The 25,782-nt window shown below is 53.6% G+C and overlaps 1 protein-coding gene and 1 non-coding gene across 2 annotated transcripts in view; one reads left to right on the top strand and one right to left on the bottom strand.

Moving 5' to 3' along the window:
- Positions 1-14,180, top strand: part of TTC7A (tetratricopeptide repeat domain 7A) — a 114,569-nt gene extending 100,389 nt beyond the window's left edge. Inside the window, exons 19-20 of the mRNA XM_068986889.1 lie at positions 2,620-2,822; positions 13,692-14,180. Coding sequence (XP_068842990.1) covers positions 2,620-2,822; positions 13,692-13,913 — 425 coding nt within the window. The 3' untranslated portion in view covers positions 13,914-14,180. The remainder of the gene's footprint in view (positions 1-2,619; positions 2,823-13,691) is intronic.
- Positions 14,181-21,592: 7,412 nt separating this feature from the next.
- TRNAE-UUC (transfer RNA glutamic acid (anticodon UUC)) lies at positions 21,593-21,665 on the bottom strand. Its single transcript has one exon. It is a non-coding gene; the product is annotated as a tRNA-Glu (tRNA).
- Positions 21,666-25,782: the final 4,117 nt, after the last annotated feature.

Here is a 25,782-nt window from a genome sequence, read left to right as displayed (position 1 = left end):
TGGGGCCCTGGTCACCAGGCTGGGAGGTAGAGGACTGGGCAGTGGGCAGGCACTGTGCCATAGGGCTCCTTCTGCAGCCGACGCTGGCTGTCTGGGGAGCACCATGTTTGGTAAAACAGCTGCCCAGGGAGGCTGAGGCTAGACAAAAAGGGGTACATTTGCAGCCCTCCGACCTGAGGGTCTGTGTGCAGGTCCGGGATCCCACCCTGGCAGTGGGCCTGCCAGGGGCCGTCTGGCCCTCGCCTCTGGCTCTGTTCTGTGGCATTTGGTCTCCTGCCTGACTGGTGATGAAGTCCATCAGAGCAGAGCAGCTGTACCTATTTTTCAGGGCATGTCCTCTGTTGTGTGGCTGGGACAAAGCCCAGGGCCTGAGGAAGGAGGGTGCTGGGGAGCCTCGTAATTGAAATCTGTTGATGTGCAGGCACTGTGAGGAGATCCCAAGGGAGGGACGGGGGCCATCCTCCAGAGACAAGGCTCTGGAGTCAGGGCAGCAAGTTGTAAACAGCTTAATGAGCTGGGCCAGGACCAGGCGGGCAGGTGGGCCAGGCCCGAGGAGGGTCTGCTGGGACAAGGTCCAGGGGAGGAGATAGCCCAGCTCTCTGAGCTCAGCTCCTGGTGGTGGATGAAGCAGCCCAGGGGCTGGTGCGGACAGGCCTCCCCACCCCCACCACTCACACTTCCTCCCTCCTTTTCCCCTCTGGCCCTGGAAAGACCTGCCCAGCCCTCCAGACCCAGCCTAGCTTGGCCTCCCTTCTGCCCTGTCAGGCCGAGTGCCCCTGTGCCTTCAGGCCCCAGCTCAGATGCCACCTCCCCCAGGAAGACTCCCCTGATCAAACCAGCCCAGCCGGCCCGACCCCATCTGAGTGCTCCAAACACTCAGCCATGACACTTGTCACTCTGCTGCCCTGGTCACTCCGGTGGTTTGGTGGCTCAGCTGCTCCCCTTCCCCCGCCTCCTGTCTTTCTCCTCGTGGGAGGGCCAGGCACATGGTCGGTCCTCAGCAGCCGGATGCTGGACGCAGCTGTGAAGGCAGCCAGTGGAGAGCCCAGGCGGCAGCTCCGGTTCAGGCCATCTCTGAGGACAGGAGCCTGTGCTGTTCTCCCGCCTCATCATGCAAGCCTGGCTCCTCTGAGCTAATTCTCTGATTCTCCCACGTTCTCATCTCCAGGAAAGGAAAAGAGTGCCCCGCTCAGAAAGCCTTCTGCAGTGTTCACACTGCTCTGATTACCCAGCGGCTCTTAGCCTGCATTCACGCTGGGTGCCCCGGTGCTGTGTGCACAGTCAAGGCTGGTATTAGGCCTCCTCCTGCTGCTTGTTAGAAAAAGAAGGTGGGCTGCCTGGGCCTGGGTTGGGTATTCCACCTCCTTCTGGTAGCTTCCTTTGGAAGGTCTGTTATCCACCCCGACCCCCAGACCTCATCCGAACCAGTGTGACCTCAGCTCTCGGCCATTGCCAGGAAAAGCTCTTGGCAGAGTCACCAGCCAGGTTCTGCTTGCCCTTCTGTGTTCCCTCCCATCTGTGTGGGGCACCAGCCCCCGAGGGGGGCACCCAAGCCCAGGCTGCCACAGGAAGTGGGCTGAGTGGGCTGCAAGGCAACTCCAGGGCACTGCATTTTAAAAGCACCTTCGGTGGGTGTGTGCCTGCACAGCGTGGGTTTGAAATATGCATTTGTGTGGGCTGGGCCGGGATTGGAGAAACTGCCCCGTTTTCTCCTGATGTGGAGCCAGAAGACACACTGGTTGTGGGAAGATCTTCCCTGCCAGTAAGTTGAAAGACGTCGTTCCTCTGTGTGATGGAAAGCCCTGAATCTGGAGGGAGGCCGGGAGCTGCACCTTCTACCAAGGGGCTGGGGTGAGGTCCTCCCTCTATCAGCCTGGGGCGTGGGAGAGAACCTGCCTCCCTCCCAGATCTATGAGGATTAAATAAGAGAAGATGCTTGCCTGGCCCAGGGTCCACAGTCAGCTCTCAGTATGTGCTGGTGGCTTTCTAGCTTCTCGATGTGAGCCCCAGCCCTGCCCCTTCGCAGGCACCCTCGGGACTTCCTTCCTGTCCCATCTTTGGTGGCTCTCCTCGTCCTGGTGATGCAGGTAGAGTTAGCTCTCCAGTCGGTTGGCATCCCTGGGGAGCCACCTCATCTGCCCCCCACCCTGTACCCAGACATGTAGTGAACAGATGAACAAGTGATGAACAGGCTCCGAGCAAATACTTAGCTGCAAGGGACCTCACTCATGCCCCCACTGCCAGGGTCTGAAGTCAGACAGCCCAGTGTGAACCCTGGCTCCATCACTCTCTCTCCTTGTGGCCTTAGGAGAGTTCCTCAACCTCTCTGTGCCCGTTTCCTCCTCCCCGAAGTGGGTAATAGAAGTGATGGTTCTGTAGGGTTTGGGGCGTGTTGGCAGAGTTGGTCTCCATGTAGCACGTGGCATGAACCTGACCCAGAAACCACTGCCTGGTGCTACGGCCATGCCCCAGAGTGAGCCCATCCTGTGCTGTGTCTCAGGGGGCTGGTACCTTCACCCAAGCCTGGCTCCTGAACTCGAGGGGCTGACGGTCAGATGTGGGAGGGGGCCACCGCCTCTGACTTCCCCCACCGCCTCACCTGCCCTTCTGGTTTCACAGCCGAGCTGTTCATGGAGCAGCAGCACCTCAAGGAAGCAGGCTTCTGCATCCAGGAGGCAGCGGGCCTCTTTCCCACCTCGCATTCGGTGCTCTACATGCGGGGCCGGCTGGCCGAGATGAAGGGCAGGTTGGAGGAGGCCAAGCAGCTGTACAGCGAGGCGCTCACGGTGAATCCCGACGGCGTGCGTATCATGCACAGCCTGGTGAGTCAGCCCGCACCCCCTCAGATGACCTCAGCGCCCCCTCCCTACCTCATCCCCTCCCCTGCCTGCGGTGCCCTGGTATCTGTGGGAGATGGCTTTCTCCTTGCCCTGTTGGGAGAATGGAGACCTTCTGGCAGGCCACTCCCCTGCAATCCCCTGCCTGAGTGGATGAAAAAACCTGGGAGGGTTGGCTGATTCTTTGTGACTTCCTCTTGGTGTGTTTCTGTAAGGCCATCTAGCCTCAAGGGTTTTCAGAGTAGGTACTCTGAAGACTCTAGACAGATACCAAAATGCTTTTTTTATCATCCCCAGGCCCTGCCTGATCACGGGGCTGCCTCCTCCATTTGAGAGGAGCTCTGTGCCTCCTTGTGGGATTCAGGCAGTGTCTTGGGGTGGACTGTTGTGTCAGGCCTGACTCAAGCACACATAGAGAATGGCCTCGGGGTGCTAAGAGGGGCCAACGGCCCCTAACCTTAGGACATGGAGGCCAGGGTGTGGGTGTCCAGGGTTCAGCGACTTTCCTGTGGGAAGGCTCAGCAGCTAGGAGGAGGAGGTTTTTTTTTTTTTTAATATAAATTTATTTACTTTAATTGGAGGTTAATTACTTTACAGTATTGTATTGGTTTTACCATACCGGAGGTTGGTTTTTTTGCCCTGGCTTTGCTGTTCTTTTCCTGGGTGGTCAAGGGCATGTCAGCCCCTTCTCAGTTCAATTCAGTCACGTCCGACTCTTTGCAACCCCATGGACTGCAGCACAACAGACTTCCCTGTCCTTCACCACCTCCCAGAGCTTGCTCAAACTCCCGTCCATCGAGTCAGTGATGCCGTCCAACCATCTCATCCTCGATCGTCCCCTTTTCCTCCTGCCTTCAATCTTTCCCAGCATTAGGGTCTTTTCCAATGAGTCAGTTCTTTGCATCAGGTGACCAAAGTATTGGAGTTTTGGCTTCAGCATCAGTCCTTCCAATGAATATTCAGGACTGATTTCCTTTAGGATTGACTGATTTGATCTCCTTGCTGTCCAAGGGACTCTCAAGAGTCTTCTCCAACACCACAGTTCAAAAGCATCAATTCTTTGGCGCTCAGCTTTCTTTATAGTCCAACTCTCACATCTATACACAGCTACTGGAAAAACCATAGTTTTAACTAGATGACCTTTGTTGGCAAAGCCCCTTCTCAGGACCTCAGTTTTACTTACCTGTGCAGTGGGGACTCTCTGGTCCAGGGAATGTCTCCAACAGGCGGTCGAGAAGAACCTAGGGAGGACTCTTTCCTTGCCATCCTTACCTGCTTTCAAAGAGCAGGTATCAGGATGAATGTAATGACCTAGAAATGGACAGGCCTGCATGTACAGTGATTTCTGAAGTATGATTTAGGACCCCATAGTTACAACACATTCGGGGTCTGGGTTCCACCTAGATGCCCTGCTTTAAGAACTCTCTGCGGAGCACAGCTGTGAGGGTGTCACTGATGTCTGCCCCATGGACAACACAGTAGCCCCAGGGGAATGGCTCCAGATGGCTGAAGGGTTATCACTGCCGCAAGGGGTCTGCTTTTTTCCTGAGTAGAATGGTTTAACTCTTGGCATAGTCCGAGGACAGACTCGTGAATCATCTGGTGAGGATGCTGCCCAGAGAATGTAAATATCCCATGGAGGAGGAGCTGGACCAGGTCATCTTTATAAGTTCCTTGCTAACCCCAAGAGTCCTTAAAAGCAGGGATTCCCATCTCAGCCTGATCTCTTGATTCCTCGCTAAGGCCCACATAGCAACATCTCAGCCTGGTTCAGGTTCCCTGGCGCTGTATTGCCTTCCAGTCTGCTCAGCAAATGTTTGTTTCTTGCAAAGCACATTGTCCTTCCCCCTGCACTTCAGACATTAGCTTCTCTGATAGATGCCTCCCCCAAGGTCACATCCAGAAACTTGATTAAGGAGCCAGAAGATGTGGGCGCTGTCATCAGGCCTGCAGCCAGGCAGACGGCTGCCTGCCCCTACGGTCGCGGATATGAGCCTACTGTCTCAGCCCTCCTGGAAAACCCAGCCAAATCCAGTAACAAGTACAATTTTGAAGCAACAGTGTACCATTTTTCATTTATGCTTATTATTGTTTGTAGCTGTTTCCCTGAAATTGAGGCAGTTTCCAAGGGTGGGTTTCCATGGTAACTGAGTAGCTGTCCAGAGTGGCTCCCTACAGATGTTTCTGAAATGGCCCCTTTTCTCTTCCCGGGGTGCCTTGCTGATTTGATGCATTCTGAGAAAGGACTGCCCCCTGTGAAGTTACAGGCAACCAGAGGGGCATTGGCTGCGTAGGCAGCCTATCCCCTTTCCACACGCTGTGTTCCTGCCAGCATCCCACACACATGCATAAAGAATAGCAAATTTCAAGTCTGGGGAAGATTTACTAAGCACTCTTTTCCTAAAGACACATGAACGCTTTGGTGTATTGGTCTCCAGCATTCCCTAATCTCAGTGTCTCCCTTGTCCTGTCCTGAGACTCAGAACATCTGGGATCTAATCCTAGCTCTGGCCCTAATTCACCTGAGTGATCTAGGAAAAGACACACTTGGCTTCCACGACTCTAATGTCTCCTTTTATAAATGAACAATGACCTTCATCATTCCTAGACCAGCGGTGTTATAATCAAATGAGCTGATACATGAGAAAGCACTTCTGAAAGTCTGCCGTGCAGTACCAGAGAAGGCAGAACACGGCACACACGCCACACTCCCTAGTCCCTCGCCCAAGACAGACATCACTAATCGGTCACAGCACTTTTTCCCACTGAGCACAGATGGGATCTTGGGATCTTATTCACCATGGTACTGCATAATGGGAGTCACTCCCTGTCGGTCTGAGTCAGCTTGGCACTTATGTAAGGGAGAGCGTGGCCGAGAGGCGACTTCCTAGGAAGCAGGGATGCTGAGGGAAGGCATGGAGCCTGGCAGTGACTGAGGAGTCATCAAGCCCCTGAGAACCTCCCAAGGGGGGGCTCCTTTGAGGTCGCCTGACCTTAGTGGCAGGCGGGTCACTCAGCCTGGCCGTCCACTGCCTCACTCTCCCTACCCTCCGCTTGGCTGAGCCGGGAGAATGGATGCTTCAGTGCAGCCTGTCTCACTCCACGTGCAGCTTGAAGCTTCAGCCAGGAGCGGACAGCCATGACCGTATCCTTGCTGCCTGTGTGGGTGGCGCCCCACCCTCTTCTCTATCAGGGACAGGTTCTGGGGGAGAGGGATTTCCTGGCCCCTCTCCTGCCGGGCTGCCCTGCTCCTCATTGGCCCCTGTTCTTGGTAATGCTTCTTTCTTGGGACAGAGCTCCAGCTCCTGCTGCCCCATCTCCCCAGAACCCTTTCCTCTTCAGGCACCCCAACCGCGGGAGGAAACAGCCCTGCATGAGCTTTGGCTCCTGTGATGTAATTCCCAGAGATGTGATTTCTGAAGCGGTCCTGGCCTTGCGACCTGGCCTGTTCTCTCTCCAGATGCCCCTGGAAAGCCAGGAAGACAGTGTTTCTTTTTCTCTTTTTAACCTTTTATTTTGTACTGGGATATAGCCGTTAGCAAGGTGGTGATTGTTTCAGGTAAACAATGAAGGGACTCAGCCATACATACACATGTATCCATTATCCCCCAAACTCCACTTCCATCCAGGCTGTCACATAACATTGAGCAGAGTTCCATACAGTAGGTCCTTGTTGGTTATCCATTATAAATATAGTGGATATATTTGTTCACAAATATAACTCCCTAACTATCCCTTCCCCCAATTCTCTCCCCCAACCTCCCATAATCATAAATCATAAGTCAGTTCTCTAACTCTGTGAGTCTGTTTCTGTTTTGTAAATTCATTTGTATCATTTCTTTTTAGATTCCACACATCAGGGATGGGGAAGGCAGCGTTTCTGTCATCCATCATCCTCTATGAGAGCGGCTGATGAATTGTTCCCCTGCCTCCCCAGGTGGCTCAGTAGGAAAGAATCCACCTGCCACGCAGGAGCCACAGGTTCAGTCCCTGAGTCGGGAAGACCCCCTGGAGAGGGAAATGGCAACCCCCTCCACTGTTCTTTTCAGGGTAATCCCATGGACAGAGGACCCTGCAGTCCACGGGGCCAAAGAGTTGGACGTGACTGAGCATGCACTCAAGCGTGCTTTCTCTCCCCGTGGCTCCCAACGTGGCCGTCTTTAAGTGGACTTGGGGATCAAAAGCGTGGCCATGATCCCAGAAAGCTTCTTGCCTCCCCCTCTCTCTAGGCTGGGGTGTGCCACTTCATGACTTAAGTCCTCAGATTCCCTGAGGCAGGGCCTGAGTCAGCAAGAGCCAGGGCTCTGTCCCACCCAAACCTGAGGTTCTGGGTTGGGCCTTTTGCAGGTGCTCCAGAAATCCAACCAGAAGGCTCTGCTGAGGTCAGAAAGGTAAACTCTGGCTGCACAGAGCTCCTCCCACCGCCCCCCCGCCAGGGTCCTGTCCCCGATCCTGGAGGGTGCCTGCCTACACAGTCTCTTTGTGACCCCATGGACTGCAGGATGCCAGGCTTCCCTGTCCTTCACCATTTTCCTGGAGCTGCCTCATACTCATGTCCGTTAAATCAGTGATGCCATCCAACCAACTCATTCTCTGTCGTCCCCTCTCCCCCTGTACGCATATTCTATCTTGACTCACCACAAACTCATTTTTTGAAAAGCCAAGCCATTTTTGCCAAACTTAAAAAAGGGTTAGTTGCTCAGTTGTGTCCGACTCTGCAATTTCATGGACTGTAGCCTGCCAGGCTCCTCTGTTCTTGGGATTCTCCCGGCCAGAATACTGGAGTGGGCTGCCATTTCCTTCTCGAGGGGATCTTCCCAGCCCAGGGACTGAACCCAGGTCTCCTCCATCTCTGCACTGCAGGCAGATTCTTTGCTGCTGAGCACCTGGGACGCCCCAGTCCTGGAGGGTAGGACCACACACGAGAGGTTCAGCCCTGCTAGCCCCTGGGTTGTTGGGGACACTTGGAGATTACATCTTCTTGCTGGCTCAGTTTTTATTCTATCAAATGGGGATAATAATGTGACCTCCAGGGGATAGTCTTAGGGCTCAGATGATGAAAGGACAAGTCAACATTGGGTATATTTTTGGTGCCATTCACAAGGCAGGCCAGGTGGCAGGAGCCCCACCTTTGACTGGGCTGTTTGACATCACTGCCGTGGTGGTGGTTCTTTTTGCTTTTAAGCTGCATGAACTGTTTGTGTGTTTTGGAGATTAATCCCTTGTTGGTTACATCATTTGCAAATATTTCCTCCCAGTCTGTAGGTTATCTTTTTGTTTTGTTTATGGTTTCCTATGCTGTTGTGAAAGCTTTTACCTTTACCTTTTTCATTTTGAACTTGGCTCCCAGGCCAAGTTCAGATGCTCTTGGTTTGCAGAGGGGAGAGGATGCCCAGAGTCAAGTCTCGGACACTCACTGTAGCCAAGTTGCTCTGTTCTCTCAGAGCACAGTGAGTGACTCTGGCCAAGGCACAGAGGTGCAGCATGTCAGCCCCAGCTGCCCTGTGGATGGGACGAGTATGCACACGGCGAGGCCAGGCTGACCTTGGCTGAGAGCAAGGGCAGCTGGCCCAGTGGGCTAGAGTCTGTGTTGAGAGACGAGGGGGACTTGAGACCCCCTCTTGTGAGTGAGGCTCTGTAGCTAAAGGGGTGGCTGGGCCCTCAGGCTGCTGGAGAGGAAGAACTGGGAAGGCCAGGCTCTGGAGAAGCCCTGCGCTTGGGCCCACAGTCTTGTTAGGCTGGGTTGATGGACGAGGTGGACAGTACCATAACACAGCAGGGTCTCTGGTTCCAGGCCCCATGCCTGCTCTAGGCTTCTCCCTCCCGGCTGGCTTCCTAAGCTGTGGCAGGGGCTGAGAGCATCCAGGCAGCCTGAAGAATGGGAGGACCCAGAAGTCTTGCGCTCTGGGGGGTGTGTGTGGGTGGGTGTGGGTGTGTGGGTGTGTGTGTTGAGTTGTTGCACACACAGCACCTCATCGGCAGAGTCTGAGCCGCCCCCCAGCTCCCGCGGGCAGGAATATTGCTTCTGTTTGACAGCAAAATTCAGTAGGAATGTCTTGCTGACCATTTGACCCCCTGGTGCAGTAGTTTTATTGAGTTTGCTTCCTGGCCCCTCCCCAGGGCTGCCTGAGGTCTGCATTCCCTGATGGGGAAGTGGAGGGGAAGGGAGGTGCAGAGTGTGTCCCCTCAGCCTGGGCCTCCTGTGTCCAGCGGCCCCTCCCCAGCCCCCTGTGCCCACGCTGGTGCAGCCAGCACACAGCCTGAACCCTCGCCCCAGGCTCAGGAAGGTGGAGGCATGTCCTCTTGCCTGCACCCCAGGACTTTGTAGGCAAACCTTAGGTCCATGTGTGGACTTCTGAAGTCCACACCAACCCTGATGAGGAAGTGGACAGGAAGCCTTCTGTCAGTGTCAGACTCAGCGCAGAGCCATGGGTGGGCATTGTTGGCTTACTTTAACCCCAGAATCAGTGATCAGGGGAAAGACCCACACGTCTGGAGGATTCAGCAGGGCTCACCCCCCTCCCCTTGTACAGAGGCCAGCACACCCCAAAACAGGCTGTCACCAGCCCCCCAAGCTCTGCCTTCTGCTCAGAGGGCAGCATCTGCCATCACTGCCCATCAGTGTTCTCTGGAACCCAAAGTCCGGAGGCCTCGTTGCAGTCTCCTGACCTGGCCCTACAGGCCAGGCTGTGCTCTGGAGTGGGCAGAGCCCCCACCCAGCCCAGGCTGAAACCAACCCCAAAAGGTCCAGCCCCCTGCCTTGAACCTGGGACTGGGAAGGGCCCCTGCCCAGGTCGCGACTTGCCCTCTCACCAAGCCAGTGCTTGTCCTTGAGCCTGGCTGTGGCCTCTGCAGACAGCACCAGGAAAGCCTCACTGTGGAGCCCCAGGAGAGAGGGAGCCACCTCTGCTGCCCCGGAACCCACCACCACACAGCTGGGCTCTGAGTGAGTCTGGGGGCTTGCTCTCTCAGCAGGGGCCTCTTCCTGTGAGAGCCCTGGGGAGCTCATCAGCCAGGCCTCGGGTGGGTCTAGAAGGAGCCGTGCCCTTCCCCACAACAGGAATGTAGGTGGGCCTCCTGTGGCCCTGGAGCTGCCCAGCTCCAGGCGGGACGTGGCCGCGCGTGGGCTAGGTTCTCAACGGATTCCTCATTCCCAGTCTGGTTGGACAGGTTGCGGCTGACAGACCTGGAAGAATTTGGAGTGCGGGAGAGGGCCTGGGCTTGGCTGGAATGCGGGCCTCCCTGAGGGGCGTGTCAGCAACCCCTCGCCCCCACTTCAACCCTGGGATGATGGAAGGAGCCTTCCTGGAGCTGCCTCAGAGCTGGTCCTGCCTGGGGCTCCTTCCTGCAGCCCCAGGGTCCCCAAGCAGGGGGCTCCAGGCACCAGGAGGCTCCAGCAGCCTCCAGCTGATGCCCAGCTTCCCAGCTGGAAAGGCTGTGACAGAATCCCAGGAATGTGCCTTGAGCTCAGAAAGAAAATTCCCAAAATAACTTCTATAAATACTTGAGGGGAAGGATGGGGAGGGAGCGCTTGGCCTGGCCTGCAGCTGGCCTAGCCCTGGGGCTGCTTCCCAGGACCACCTCCCCCACACAGCCAGATCTTCCCACTGCCTGCCCCCACTCGGGGGACAAGCACTGCATTAACAGGGTGACACGCATGCAGTGGCAGTTCTGACAGAGGCCGGTGGGACCCTCCCTCCCCCTCATCCCCACCCCAGGCTGCAGCTCCTGACCCCGCCCTGTGCCCTGTGTCCTAACAGGGAGGGGCCCCTCAGAGTCACCGTGCACTCCTGAGGCCAGGCCCTGCCAGCCTGTGTGGCCCTAAGCGGGTCACTATACATAAAGGCCTCCAGTGCGTCTGCTTTTGCATCCAGGACCATCCTCCTGCCAACACTCTTTTGAGCTGCAGTCCTGTGGGAAATCACAGAGCAGCGCAGGAGCCAGGGCTCCTTCAGTCTCTTTCAGTCTAAGAGGGGTGGGTCAGGGGTGGCATTCAGAGCCACAGTAAGGAGCATGGTGTCAAGGTGGTGGTGTGAGCAGAGGGTGCCATTCTTGGGGAAGACTTCCTGGAGGAGCAGCAGGTAGACGAGATGTGGCCAGAGGCCCCCTCCTCCCTGAGATCCAGGGAGGGAGGGAAGAGGAAATGGATGATCTCAGGAATTTCTGGAGACTCCCCACCCCCTACTCCACCCCCCGCCCCATAGCCCTGCCCCTCCCTGAGCTCCCCTTAAGGCGTGATGCTCCACCACATTCAGCAACTTGCACTTTGTTCTAATCCCTGTGTGGGCACAGCTGTGGCATTTGCCAGGCCAGGCGTCAGGCTGAGAGTCACGCAGGGGTCTGGTCTTCCCCTCTCAGCGCAGGATGGGGCAGAGTCAGGAGGGGTATCTGGATGGAATTGAAATACCGGTTCTGTGTTCCCACCACCTCCCTGGAGACCTGGGGATGCCGGGTGCTGAGAGAGTGACTGACGGCAGGCCCTGGGCACAGTGCTGGGCTCAGGGCAGAGCAGGTGAGACCTCGCACCCTCATGGAGTGGGGCCCCGCCCAGTTGTCAGGCAGCAAACAGCGCTGAGTTGCTACCAAACATGAAGCCGACGGGCTGGTGTCTCAGGCAGGTGGCAGCAGATCCTGTTACAGGCCCTGGGCCTCCGGGGCCCAGCCTGACCCGGTGTTTCCTTTCAGGCTCTCAGGTCAGCACCCCAGGGTTGGGGGAGGTGATTCAACCCCACCCCAGCCACAGTCTCCTCCATGGGGAGCCTGGCCCTCCAGAGAAACCCCCTCTCTGCACCCTCCCTGCCACCCCCCAGCCCAGGCCCCTCTGTTCATCCTGGGGACACTTCCATTTGCTGTCGGCCCACCGAGCAGCCCACTCACAATTTCACATTCATTCTTGCAGAATCCTCACAATAGCCTGCAAGGTAGGACTGCTCTATCTGCTGGTTTCCAGACAAGGAAACAGCAGCTAAGAGAAAATGGGCCACTTGCCTGTGGTCACAGCCCCCGTCAGTGGCAGGGCTCGATTCTGACCCAGCCAGGTCTTCCGGCTCTGAGCCCTGTGTCCCCCTCTACACAGAGAAGCTGGCCCCAACCTCCTGAACCACGAGTAAAGCCAACACACGACACCCCATGCAGCCCTTCCCAGACACCTGCACACTTGTTGAGATCAGGGGTTTTCAAAATCATTTTTTACTAGACAGCCCTCTTTTCAGACAGGAATCTCACATGGAAGCTGGACATAGCAAACGTGTGTGTAAACACCACTGCGGCCCCGCCCCGGGCGGCCCACCGGCCTTCCCCATCTGTCCTCTGTCGCTCCCCCGTGCACAGCACTCCCGGGCTCTAACCTTCCATTTTTGGTGCTTAATTTTGGAGTCTGGCGGCCTGTCATCTTGCCTTCCTGCCCTCCTCCCTGTGGGCCCTGTTCTATCATGCGCAGCTCGGGGTCCAGATCCCAAGGCCATGCAGTCAGAGCAGCTTGGCCCAGAGCCCTCCTGGACACGCTGAGCACTGCTCTCTGGTCTTGGGCAGCCCTGAGTCAGCACTGCTCTCATCTGTCCAGATCCAAGGGCTCTGCTAAGGCTCCATCCTGTGCCTGGTTCCCCATCCTCCCCCATCCCTGTGGTCCCCTGGGGACAGCGTTGCCCTGGGTTGAAGTGCTTCCCTTTCTTCTGGCCCCCTGGATACCTGACCTCCAGCCAGCACCTCTGACAGGCTTTTCTGAGGGCTTCCTGAGCACCATCTTTCACTCTTGGCTAATTGGTTGTGTTCCAAGCCCTCGGAGGACTTTCTGAAACCAGGCATGTGTGTCTTCCCCAGTGGGTCTCCATAGCAACAGAGGGCCTAACTCTGGGGAATGCAGCGAGGAGGAAAATGTTCCAGCTAAAAATGTACATGGCCGTCAGTGGGCGGGCACCCGAGAGGGGGCTCCAGGCACACAGAAGGCAGCTTTTGGTGCCCGGCTGTCCAGGAAGTCAGTGTTTGGGCTTTACCTCACAACTTTGAGCGAGAGGCTGGCCCCTGTGCCACCTTTGAAGGCTGGGACACAGGTTGGTAGGATGGTGCAGAGCAGTCTTTCTGAGACTGGAGGTTGAAAGGGGACCCTGGCCCCTCCTCCTGCTCACCACCCTGTTCCCCCACCTCCCACACCCTTCCCGGTGTGGGTGGACATAGAGGGGACAGTGTGCCAGTTTCACTTTGCTTGAAGGCAAATAGCAGGGCCACGCTTCCCAGGCAGCCCTGACCCCTTCTCAGAGGCCCTCCTTTCACCCAGCATCTGTCCCTGATCCCCAGCCATCTGGGGTCCTCACCTGCCAGGCAAGGCAGGGATGGGCTTGGGTCCCAGGAAGACAGGCCCCTGATGCAGGCACAGGACCCGTCCATCCAGCACAGGCTTGAGGACCTCACAAGCCTTGGTTTCACGTGTCCCTGGGGAGAAGGCAGCGCCACGGTGCAGCTTGGGGTCTCAGGGTAACAGACCCACGGACTGAGAGCTCACATAGGCCAACGATGTTCAAGTGCTTTGCCTACATGTGGTGTCAACTTCACAGCAACCCCAGAAGTGGGCACACTGGTCTTTCCCATTTTCTGGTAAGGGTGACCTGCTCAGGAGCCCTCAGCTGTAAAGGGGAGACTCAAAGCCAGGCCTGCTGACCTTCAGGGCCATCCGCTGGGACCAGGAGGGGACAGAGCTGCCTCAGTGGGTGACCTGGGAGGCCGGGCTGGGACTGACACAGGGAGGGTTTGCATAGGTCAGGGGCCCTTGATAGTGCCTGAAATGCAGGGTTCCTGACAGCCAGGACTGCCCCTCCGCCAGCACAGCCTCATTCCCCGCACCCTGTGCTTGCTCCCCAGGGTCTCATGCTGAGCCGGCTGGGCCACAAGAGCCTGGCCCAGAAGGTGCTGCGGGACGCCGTGGAGAGGCAGAGCACCTGCCACGAGGCGTGGCAAGGCCTGGGCGAGGTGCTGCAAGCCCAGGGCCAGAGCGAGGCCGCTGTCGACTGCTTTCTCACCGCCCTCGAGCTGGAGGCCAGCAGCCCGGTGCTGCCCTTCTCCATCATCCCCAGAGAGCTCTGACGCTGCCCACAGCCACGGGGATGGAGGGAGCGGCCTGGTGGGGGGCAGGCAGGCGAAGGCGAGGAGTAGGGGGCACGGCCAGGGGAGGTCCGGGGCCTCAGGGAAATACATCTCTAGGGAGCACGTCTGCCGGCTGCACCCCTGGTTCTCCTCGCCTCCCCCGCCTGACCCTGCTCTCCCTCCAGGGCCAGTGAGGACTGAGAGCTGCTCCTCTGGAGCAGGGTGGACCAGATTTGCATCAGAAACAAATCCCTTGTTCGTTGGGACTTGGACATCGTGGTGTCTGTGAGCAAGGAAGTAGCTGGCAGGTGCATCAACAGGGGGCCGCTCCCCAGGGTACCTGTGTATCGTTTAGGTGTACAGTCAGAGTCTGAGGCTTGCATACCCCCGTACCTGTCTGGAAGCCCCTTTACTGTACCTGCCTTCAACATCCCTAACCCTGGGTTTCCCAGCTTTGCACAAGCTCTAGTCTCAAACCTCAGCTCCCAAACACCAAAGATGACCCCCACATGTTGCCCTTTGGCTGGCCCGAGAGAGTTCTGGGTTCCTTCCTCAGCCCCTTGGAAGACCGTCTGCTTGAACCTAAGTGACTGAGAGGCATGGTGACTGGACCGGTTCCCTGAGAGCTAGTGGGAGAGCCTCCCAGCTGCACATCACCGCCCTCCAGGCCTCTGTGCCTGAGGGAGCTCCCTGGCCCTGGTCTCACACCCCACTCTAAGGTCACCTCCAGAGTGGCCATGGCTGGAGCGTTTGCTGGCAAGCGGGAAGAGGCTAGGCCTCTGGGGCCTTTCCCAGGTTTAAGTTAGTGGGCGCTGCCTGGCCTGGCCCTTTGTCTGATGAGGCTGTCGGGCCCTATTATGCTTGTCCCCCTCTGTTGCCAAGTGCCTTTAAGGCCTCTGGTGTCTGGCCAGGGGAACTGGGTTCTGGCCCTAGCTAACCTTCCATTTTTGCCCACCCCATCTCTCTGGAAGTATGCCTCGGCTGCCTCCTTAGGCCCTGGGCTGTAGCCCCAAAGATACACACATGGCTGCTGGACTCAGCCCTTCCTGAATACCTTGCATCAGCACCTCATTCCTTCAGGGCTTACCTTTCTGGGCAATGGGTACAACATAGATGCCTCTGGGGGTTATGATACGGAGACTGGCCTTAACACCTTTCACTAACCACAGCCCATTCTTGGCTGACTCAAGCTCTGCCCTGGCCATTTGGTTTCCCCTGCCTGGGGCCAAACAAGGAAGGTGACTAGAGACCCCAGGAGGAGCCAGCCCCTCCTCTCTAGTCAGGCTGGGCTCTGTGTACATGACACCCTTGTCTACAGGGGTCCTAGGGGCAGGGGGCGGGGGGGTCTTCCCTGCTGGCTTCCCTAGCCCTGCTGCACAGTGCTCTTGGAATTCTCCCCAGGAAGTCAGCCTCCACAGGCCCATCAGGGAATTCCCCATGAGCACCTTGAGTTTAGTTTTTAAAGCTCCATCTGGTACGTTCCTCACTTGAAGGTGTGTGGAAAGGTTGGGCAAGGGCTGCCCAGGTTTGTCAGAGCCAGGGCTGTTCCTTGGAGGGGAGGGGCTGTAGGAGGACACCCCCCTCCCTAACCTCCTGGCCTGGGCTCAGCATTGCACACCCCCCAGGTGCTACCAGGACCAGCCTATACCTCCTTGCCTTCCCGTGCCGGGCCAGGGGACACTAACACCACCAGATCCTTCTCCTACCTGGGTGAAGGAGCTCTGTGTGTGTATGTATGTGTATAAATATATATATATATATATATGAGATAGAGATCTATTTTTATTCTGAAATTCTGTTGGGAAAAAATTCAACAAGAAAAAGCAGATGCCATTGGTCCACATTGGGATGCCCAGAGAGGTGGGTAGTGAGTCCGTGGTAATGCGAAAGGCAAAGCAACACCTGCATTTTGACTTGAAGCATTCATTCCTGATGGGAGGCCTTGGAGGGCCGGGCAAGTTGCTGACAGCTCAAAGGTCTTGAATAAAGAGACCCATGAAGGGAAGGCTGGTTTGTGTGAAGCAGTGTGTTCATGTTCATTTATCTACCAGTTACCCCCGGCCTTGAGTGAGCCCTGGAGAGGAGGCCAGGGCAGGGCTGCACAGGTGGGGGCGGGTAGAGGGAGGGGCCCGCTGAGGAGGTGGTGATGGGGGCCTGGGGTAGGCGCTAAGGACTGTGGTGGGCGTGGGAAGGCAGAGGGGTCCTGGCAGGGCTGGCGGGAGTGGGCCTTGTTCTGGCCTGCCACCTGCCCCTCAGGCGGGCTGGGAGAAGCCAGGGCTGGACTTGCCGCCTGAACAGGAGGGACTGCCCTGAGGGCACAGCCAGGAGCATCTTTAGCAGCTGGGGGAGAACACAGGAGGCAGGGGTGTGTGGTTAGGGGCCAAGCCACACCCAGATCAGCCACCTGCTCTGAGAAGTCCAAACAGGTTCTCTAACAGATGTGATGCCGCCTGTGATACACTACGCCTGTTATATGTGCATCAAAGGATGACGACAGTTTACACAGAAGCCCTGCTTGCTTAGTGCGCCCCCAAGGGATTATCTGGTAAGACACCCAAGGCTGCACCCATCCACCCTAAGGCTTCCCCCTGGCTCTCGGGGCTGGCCTAGACAGAGCTGCCCACTCAGCACCCTGGCCTCCTCCACCCCGCCCCTCAGCCCTGTGGTCAGGTCATGGTTTTGCTATTCTGGTGAGGAAGGGCCCTTCCAGGAGCTGCTGGGTGCCCAGCTTCGATTTCCCTCTGGTACTTTTTAGAAAACACCTTTAGTCTTTAGTGGTTTAACAATTAGTATCAAATTGCTAGTCTCACAGCCTCACCCCCAGCTCAGGCCCCCTGGGTGAGAATTAAAAGCCTGCTACAGGCCACAGAGGGGTTTCCCTGGTGGCTCAGACCGTAAAGAATCCACCAGCGATGTGGGCGACCCAGGTTCAATCCCTGGGTCAGGAAGATCTCCTCGAGAAGGGAATGGCTGTCTACTCCACTATTCTTGCCCAGAGAATTCTATGGACAGAAGAGCCTAGTGCGCTACAGTCCATGGCGTCACAAAGAGTTGGACACGACTAAGCAACTAACACTTTCCCTTTTCATCTAGGCTATAGATGGTGTCACTTGCCTGCCTGGCAGAAAGATCTAGAAAACCTAGTCCTACCAGGAAGAGAATGGTAGGAATCTGGAGAGGGGTGGGGAGGGGAGGCTTTCCTGGCTCTGAGGAAGGCTTTGTTGGTCAGATGTTGTAAAGTCAGGCAGTGATGGAAACCCAGGCATTCCCTGACCTCCAGTTACAGGTCCACAGACCCCTCATTCACACTTGAGCCATCCCTGGAGAGAGAGGAGCCAGTCTTGTATCCAACCCATCACACCAGAACAATGGCTGGAGTTCTGGGACAAGACTCAAGGTCTCACTGTCACAGGCATGAACCTCTAGCCCACAGCCGTGTAGTGTTAACAGTGTTTATCTGCAGGCACAAGTATGAATGGAATTTCAGCCACCACCACTCAGACTTCTTTCTGGTACCAAAGTGCTCATTGTTGTAGACACACCCCCTACCCTACTGGAGCTCTCAGATGTTGTCACTGTGCAAATATTTCTTGGCCTTGCTTGGGAAGCATCCAGCTAAACAAATCTCCCCCAGCCCATGCTGCCAGCTTTTGACGACAACCCACAGTCAGAGTCTCAAGCATCAGTGATGTGTCAGACCAACCGACATGGTGCCGACTTGGGTTCTGGAAGTTAGGGAGGTCCTACTGGGAAAGTATCCCATGCCAGAAATTCCTTGGAGTTTTCATCAAGCTTTCAGTTGCAAAAAAAGCAGAGACCCACTGAAAGTAGCTCTAGGAAAAGAGGCAAGGGGGGTTTCCTGGAGCCCTAAAGCAGGGACTGCAGGGCACAGATCTGGGGCCAGAGCAGCTACGTATCTGTCTTTGGTGGTGGAGTCAGTACCCAGAGTGAGCTCGAAGGCCCAGTGTACCCTTGGCTGGCCCCATGCCCTTGAGAAGTTACCAACCCTCTCTTTGCCTGTCTCCTGATCTGTAAAGAATAATCCTAGAATAGTGTCTGTTTTGTGGACTATCCTGATGATTAGTGAGAAAAACACAGAAAGAGCCTAGAACAGTGCCATGATAACCACTGGATACCTTATGATGACTTTCCCTGCCCCCGCCTGCTCCCTCCTCCTCTCCCTGCTGGCTGCCTTTGCTCACTCAGAGATGCTCCCAAAGGACTGCATTCAATCCACATACCCTGGTTGCAGCCCCTCTACACAGCTTAGCTTAGATTCTTGGGTGTGAGGATCCTGTTGGTCCCACTCATTTTTCCACGGGCTTCTAATGACAATCAGCTGTGACCAGGGGACATGGGCCTCCGGACACGAAATCTGGCTGCTTGCGCAGCTGGAGCTCCTGGTGAGCAGTAAGAGGCCCCTTCTGAGACCCTGCATCAGCCCATTAACTCCCTCAAGCCCTCCTGGGCCCTGGGTGAGATGGCCCTGGGACCTGGGAGGTCCTGCTGGAGAAGGCAGACAACAGAATTGGCACCCACCCTTGCCTTCCCTATCATTTCCACTTTATGGTACACTGTGAGGCTCCTGTCCTGGCTCTTGATGACAATGACAACCCTAACATTCTCCTTGCACCATACTGGTATAAGGCACTTTACTTACCTGTGAACTCTGACATTGCTCCTCTGGTAGTCAGCGACCTAGGGAAGTGGGTTTTGTCCCCGTGAAAGGTGATGCGATTATGGTGCCTCCGCTCACAGCCTGGAACACAGCCAAGCAGAGCGTAATGTCCCTGCCCATGGAGCCCGCCCCAGCTCACCGGATGGGAGAGAGGCAGGCAGCGCTGTCACCGAGGCAGCAGAATGACCCCTTTGGGATCCATGGAAACATGTATCACCAGGAATCCTCTGCTGAAGTGTCACAGGGGCAGAACCCCACCCCCCACCCACCCCATTTCACCAGCAGCTGCAGCCTATGGCCCAAGACCCACACTTCTAGGGGAGAACAACCCATGCTGCCTGCCGCCCTCGCCCTTTCTGCAGCCAGGGAGGTGGTTTCTGAAACAGATCACTCAAGAAGCTGGAAAGTCACCCAAAAGCAAGAGTGTTCTCAAAACACCAGGCAAACCAGAAACAAAAAAAGGTCACCACAGGAGCTGTGCATCAGGTGATGCGACCCCCCTGGCCTGCCCACCAGCTGACTGGGCCATGGGTGGTTTCCAGAACCAAAGTTGCTCCTCCGTGCACCGGCCCACCGCCCAAGAGGTGGCAGGGGCCCCCGGCGGAGAGGCCCCCAGCCTGCCGTGACTCCCCCTCCTCCCTCACACTCTCACCGTCTTCCCCTCTTAACCATCTCTTTGGAGTTTGGCAAGAAGTCAGCCACTGTGGGCCACTTTTAAAAACGTTTCTCCCCCCACCGTCCCAACCCGAACCGTTTGAGAACAGGTTGCATAAATCATGCCCCTTTACCCCTTAATAATTCAGTGTGTTTTTGTGAAGAACAAAGGCTCTTGTCTTATGTAACCACAGCACAGTTAACGAAGGCATTTACCCTGACCCAGTATTTTCTCTCCTCTCCCATTCATATGCCAGTTTGTCACCACTGTTCTTTGAAGCACTGTCTTCCCCCAACCCAAGATCCCATACTCCACTTAGCTGTCATGTCTCTAGTTTCCTTTCATCTGGAACAGCTCCTCTCCCTTTCTTGGCCCTTCATGACATTGACAGTGCTGAAGGCTGCAGAGGGTCTGGCCTCTGAGGTGTCAATGTGGTCGGAGAAAGAAGCAGTTTGGGGACTTCCCTGGCAGTCCAGTGGTTACGATTCTGTGCTTCCATTACAGGGGGCGTGGGTTTGATCCCTGGTTAAGGAACTAAGATTCCCACATGCTGCATGGTGTGGCAAAATCATAAATTGTATTTTTTAAATGATACAAAAACACACTAAAATTAATTTTAAAAGAAAAGGCAGTTCGTGGTTGGAGCAGAGGTTGAAAAGCAGTAGAAGCTGCAGTTCAGAAAGAAAGGCGAGGAGCTGGTTGGAGGCTTCCCAGGTGGCACTAGTGGTAAACAACCTGCCTGCCAATGTAGGAGACGTAAGAGACACGGATTCGATCCCTGGGTCGGAAGATCCCCTGGAGGAGAGCATGGCAACCCACTCCAGTATTCTGGCCTGGAGGATCCTAGTAGGCCAAAATCCATGGGTCACAAAGAGTCGGACACAACTGAAGTGACTTAGCACAAACACACACACGAGCTGGCTGGAAGAGTCAGGAAGATTAAAAAATGCAGAGCAGGTGAATCTCTGTAAAGACAGAGAGCTCCAAAGAGAAATGGATGCCCATTTTCAAGGGGGCAGGAAATGATGGAAGCCCAAGAGCTTCATTGACTCTGTCCCAACCTTTCCAGCTCCTGCAGCCTGAGGTCAAGATTCCCATCTGAATCCTTTCCCTGGTCCTTGCAATGACCCCTCATGACTTAAGGGACCTTGCGTGTGTCTCTTCCTGGTGGTTCTGCCCATTCCCAGAGAGGCACACTCTCCTCTCAGTGTGCACCTGGAGACCAGCCTTTGGGGGGCATGTGCCAGGGTACCCACCTTTAGGGGGAGGAGCTCTGACCAGAGGCAAAGGGGCACAGGTGGGTGTGGCAAAAGCCCATCTTGCAGAAAGTCAGTGCAAGAAGGTGAGGTGACTTGCCCAAAGACCACCATGCTCCAGGGCAGTGGTCGACATGCAGGCAGTCTGCATGTGAGAACCTCGTCTACTGCATTCTTCCTGGGACACCTGCCAACCAGAGGAGGAGCACCTGTATGCTGAAACGGGCCAGAGCAGGCGTGGGGACACCACGGAAAGACCAGCTGGCCTCAGGTGTCAGCTCTGATGCCTGAGATGGATCCCTTCGCTGTGTGCAGATCACAGCATAGGTGTATTCCCCAGCTCCCTGTCCCCAGGTCCCAACAGCCCTCCTGAGTATATCATGGCTGTTCAAGGGCCTACCGTTGTTCTTAATTCATTGTATCCTCTTAATAAAACTGTATGTATGCTTAATCTCATTTTATAAATGACTTTAGAGGGACTTCCCTGGTGGCCAGTGGTTAAGAATCCGCCTGCCAATGCAGGTGACTGGGGTTCGATGCCTGGTGGGGGAATTAGGATCCCACATGCCGTGGGGCAACCAAGCCCACATGTTGCAACTATTGAGTCCTTGCAACACAACTACCGAAGCCTACACGCCTAGAGCCCATGCTCCACAGTGAGAGATGCCATCACAATAAGAAGCCCACACAACACACGAGAAAATAGACCCCACTCACTGCAACTGGAGAAAGTCCATGCGCAGCAATGAAAAGCTCATGCGCCATGATGAAGACCCAGCACAGCCAAAAAAAAGCACTCACATATCTTCACCATTAGGATCTTCATCCACACTATAGATACATGCATCATTAAACACAACTTTCCAGAAGCTTCATTTTCATTTCCATATAAGATGGGGCATATTTAAATTTTTGGAATAATGTGGCCCCTGGAGCCACATATTAGAAGCCACATATTATTTACTTATAAAAATATTAGGGGCATTGTCTACCCACCCAACCCCCATTCCCCATAATATAACTTTTAAGGTGACTTTTTTTTAACTTTTAAAAAATTTTTGGCCAGGCTTCACAGCTTGTGGGATCTTAGTTCCCCAACCAGGGATTGAACCTGGGCCCATGGCAGTGAAAGTGCCAAGTCCTAACCACTGGACTGCTGGGGAACGTCCAACATGACTGCTTTTTAAGTGATCTTACAGAGCTTGTTTATAACATCTAACATCTGCAGTCTTAAGGTCAACCTTCCAGGAATGATTTCTAAAATCAGTAATAAATGTTTTTACCTTCTCTTTCAAAAAACTTAATTCATTTCAGATGACTTTTGCCAGTACCAAACACCAAAAATGGCTGAGGTTATTTAGGCTAACAGTCCTTTCCCAGACAATTCTTTGTGGTTCAAAATAAAAGGAACTTCCATAATATAAAAGACGTTATGAAACAGGAAAGACGCCTAATAGCCAAAACAATCTTGAGAAAGGACAAAACTGGAGGTATCATACTGCCTGACTTCAGACTATGCTGCTGCTGCTGCTGCTGCTAAGTCACTTCAGTCGCGTCGGACTCTGTGCGACCCCATAGATGGCAGCCCACCAGGCTCCCAAGTCCCTGGGATTCTCCAGGCAAGAACACTGGAGTGGGTTGTCATTTCCTTCTCCAATGCATGAACTATGCTACAAAGTTTCAATAATCAAGATAGTATGCTAGCACAAAAATCAGACACACAGATCAGTGGAACAAAAAGAGAGCCCAGGGACTTCCCTAGTTGTCCAGTAGCTAAAACTGCCAATGTAGGGGTTTGGGATCCAATCCCCAGTCAGGGAATTAGACTGTACATGCCACAGCTAAGAGTTCACATGCCATGCAACCAAGATCTGGCACAACCAAATAAATAAATAAAAATTAATATTTTTTAAAATAGCCCACAAATAAACCCACAAACTTACGGGCAATTAATCTAAGACAAAGAAGAATATACAATGAGAGAAAGACCATCTCTTCAGGAAGTGGTGCTGGGAAAAGTAGATAGCTACATGTAAAATAATAAAATCAGAACATTTTTCCCATATTTACAAAAATAAATTCAAAATGAATTAAAGACCTAAATGTAATACCAGAAACCATAAAACTCCCAGAAGAAAATGTAGGCAGAACACTCTTTGACATAAATTGTACCAATATATTTTGGGTCTGTCTCCTAAGACAAAAGAATTAAAAGCATTCACCTGAAACTACCACAACATCGTTAATCAACTATACCCCAATACAAAATGCTTTTGGTGTTAAAAGTTAAAATTAAAAAAATTAAAAACAGGACCTTAAGTAAAAGCTTCCGTACAGCAAAGGAAACCATTGACAAAATGAAAAGATAGCCTACTGAACGAAAGAAAATGTTTGCAAATGATATGACCAATAAGGGGTTAATCTACAAAATGTATAAACAGCTCATATAACTCAACATAAAAAAATAACCTGATTAAAAAGTGGGCACAAACCTGAATAGACATTTCTCCAAAGAAGATACACAGATGGCCAATATGCACATGAAAAGATTCTCAATATCGTTAATCAAAGAAATGCAAATTAAAACCACAATGAGATATCACCTCACACCTCTTAGAATGACTACTATCAAGAAGAACACAAATAGCAAATGCTGACAAGGATGTGGACAAAAGGGAACCCTCCTACACTGTTGGTGGCAATGTAAATCGGTGGAGCCACTGGAAAACAGTATGGAGACCTCTCAAAAAGCTAAAAATAGAACTACCACATGACCCAGCAATTCTCCTCTGCATATATATCTAACTGAAAAAAAAAATTAATTCAAAAGGATACATGCACTCCAACAGCTAACTGTAAATAGCATTATTTACAATTGCTAAGATATGGGACTTCCCTGGTGGTCTAGTGACTAAGATTCGGAGCTCCCATTGCAGAGAGCCCAGGTTCAGTCCCTGGTCAGGGAACTAGATCCCACATGCTGCAGCCAAATAAATAAATAAATAGATAGGTATATTTTTAAATTGCTAAGATATGGAAGCAACCTAACTGTCCATAAACAAAAGAAAATGTTTACACAATAGAATACCATTCAGCCATAAAAAAGAGTGAAAATTTGGCATTTACAAAAACACGGATGGACCTGGAAGGTATTATGCTCAGTGAAATATGTCAGACAGAGAAAGACAAATACGTATGGTATCACTTATATGTGGAATCCAAAAACTAACACAAACTCGTGACTATAGCAAAAAAGAAACAGACTTACAGATATGGAGCGGCAACTAGTGGTTACCAGTGAGGAGAGGGAAGGGGTAGAGGATTAAGAGGCACAAACAAACAATGGTGTATAAAATAAAAAGGCTATAAGGATATATAATATGACACAGGAACTGTAGCCAATATTTCATAATGATTGTAAATGGAGCATAACCTTTAAAATGGTAAATTATGATGCTGTACACCAGAAAACATCATATTGTATCAACTATACCTCAATAAAGTACAGTATTCAGTAAGCATCTGTGTGTTAACACTGTAGTAGGCATTGGGAAATTCACCCATTCTTCAGCAGATCCCAGCTCTTACAATCCCAGAGCCCACAATCCAACACTGGCCTCAGGCAAGGATACGCAGATGACACCACCCTTACGGCAGAAAGCAAAGAGGAACTAAAGAGCCTCTTGATGAAGGGCAAAGAGGAGTGAAAAACTTGGCCTAAACCTCAACATTCAAAAAACGAAGATCGTGGCATCCTGTCCCATCACTTGATGGCAGATACGTGGGGAAACAATGGAAACAGTGACAGACTTTTATTTTCTTGGGCTCCAAAATCACTGCAGATGGTGACTGCAGCCACAAAATTAAAAGACACTTGCTCCTTGGAAGAAAAGTTATGACAAACCTAGACAGTGTATTAAAAAGCAGAGACATTACTTTGCCAACAAAGGTCTGTATAGTCAAAGCTATGGTTTTCCCAGTAGTTGTGTATGGATGTGAGAGTTGGACCATAAAGAAGGCTGAGCGCCAAAAAATTGATGCTTTTGAACTATGGTGTTGAAGACTCTTGGGAGTCCCTTGGACTGCAAGGAAATCAAACCAGTCAATCCTGAAAGAAATCGATCCTGAATAGTTGTTGGAAGGACTGATGCTGTAGTTCCAATACTTTGGCCACCTGATGCGAAGAGCCGACTCATTAGAAAAGACCCTGATGCTGGGAAAGACTAAAGGCAGGAGAAGGGGATGACAGAGGATGAGATGGTTGGATGGCATCACTGACTCAATGGACATGAGCTGGAGCAAGCTCCAGGAGATGCTGATGGACAGGGAAGCCTGGCGTGCTGCAGTCCATGAGGTCGCAAAGAGTCGGACACGACTGAGTATCTGAACAATAACACCACCCTGACTTTAGCCTAGTGAGACTGATTTGGGGACCCCTGACTTCCTGAACAGTAAGAGAATAAATCTGTGTTGATTTAAGCACCAACGTCTATGGCAATCGTAACAGCAGCCACTGGAAACTAACACACATAATTTCGTTAGTGAGCTCCCTGGGCACGGGGGTACTCTGCAGTCCAGCTCCCATGAGCAGCCCAGAAGGGGCTGGTGATCAGAAGCCTGAATAGCTGTGACTGTGCCCCCTCCCAGGCTGCTCAGTTAAGTGGGGGGGCACAGGTCCCTGCCTCTTTGCCTCCCGCCAAGCCCGGAGATGTAATGTCACTGGGCCTGAGCCCTGCTTGCTGCCTACAGTTCTCAGGGACTAAGCTACACTCTGACCCAAAGCAGCCACATTGCCACCTCCCTCCGCTGCTGGATGGGCCTCTCTGAGCCCCTCTCTCTCCTCAGAAGGGTGACATCCTGTTCTGCTGGGCTCTGATACGGCCAAGGGTGTCATCATTAAGGCAACGCGAAGACCTGCTAAGAGATATCCTTCACGTGTCCACCCCATGGGCCTCCCCTTCCTCTGGCTCCTCCTCTTTCTGTCCCTGACCCCTGTTGCTTACTTGCCACCCTCAACATCCAGGCCTCTGTCAGCCCTGGCTCATCCTACCATCCACAGTCACGTCTTCACCAGGGAGATTGCAGACGAGCCGGGCCAGGATCTGGGACTCTGGCAGTGGCCCCCACAAGCCTACCCAGCCCCTGTGGTTGTCAATCCAGCACTCAAATCCCTCTGTTTGGGCCTGGCAGGTTCTGCATGCCTGCAGCCCTGCCCTTGGGCCAAAACGAAAGATCTGTAAGGAACCCAGCCTAGAATCAGGCTGGCAAGAGTGACTGGAT

The sequence above is a fragment of the Capricornis sumatraensis genome, chromosome 1 (assembly GCF_032405125.1).
Source record: "Capricornis sumatraensis isolate serow.1 chromosome 1, serow.2, whole genome shotgun sequence".
Classification (NCBI taxonomy): Eukaryota; Metazoa; Chordata; class Mammalia; order Artiodactyla; family Bovidae; genus Capricornis; species Capricornis sumatraensis.
The sequence above is the reverse complement of the archived record's forward strand: the minus strand, read 5'-3'. Positions and strand labels throughout refer to the sequence as shown.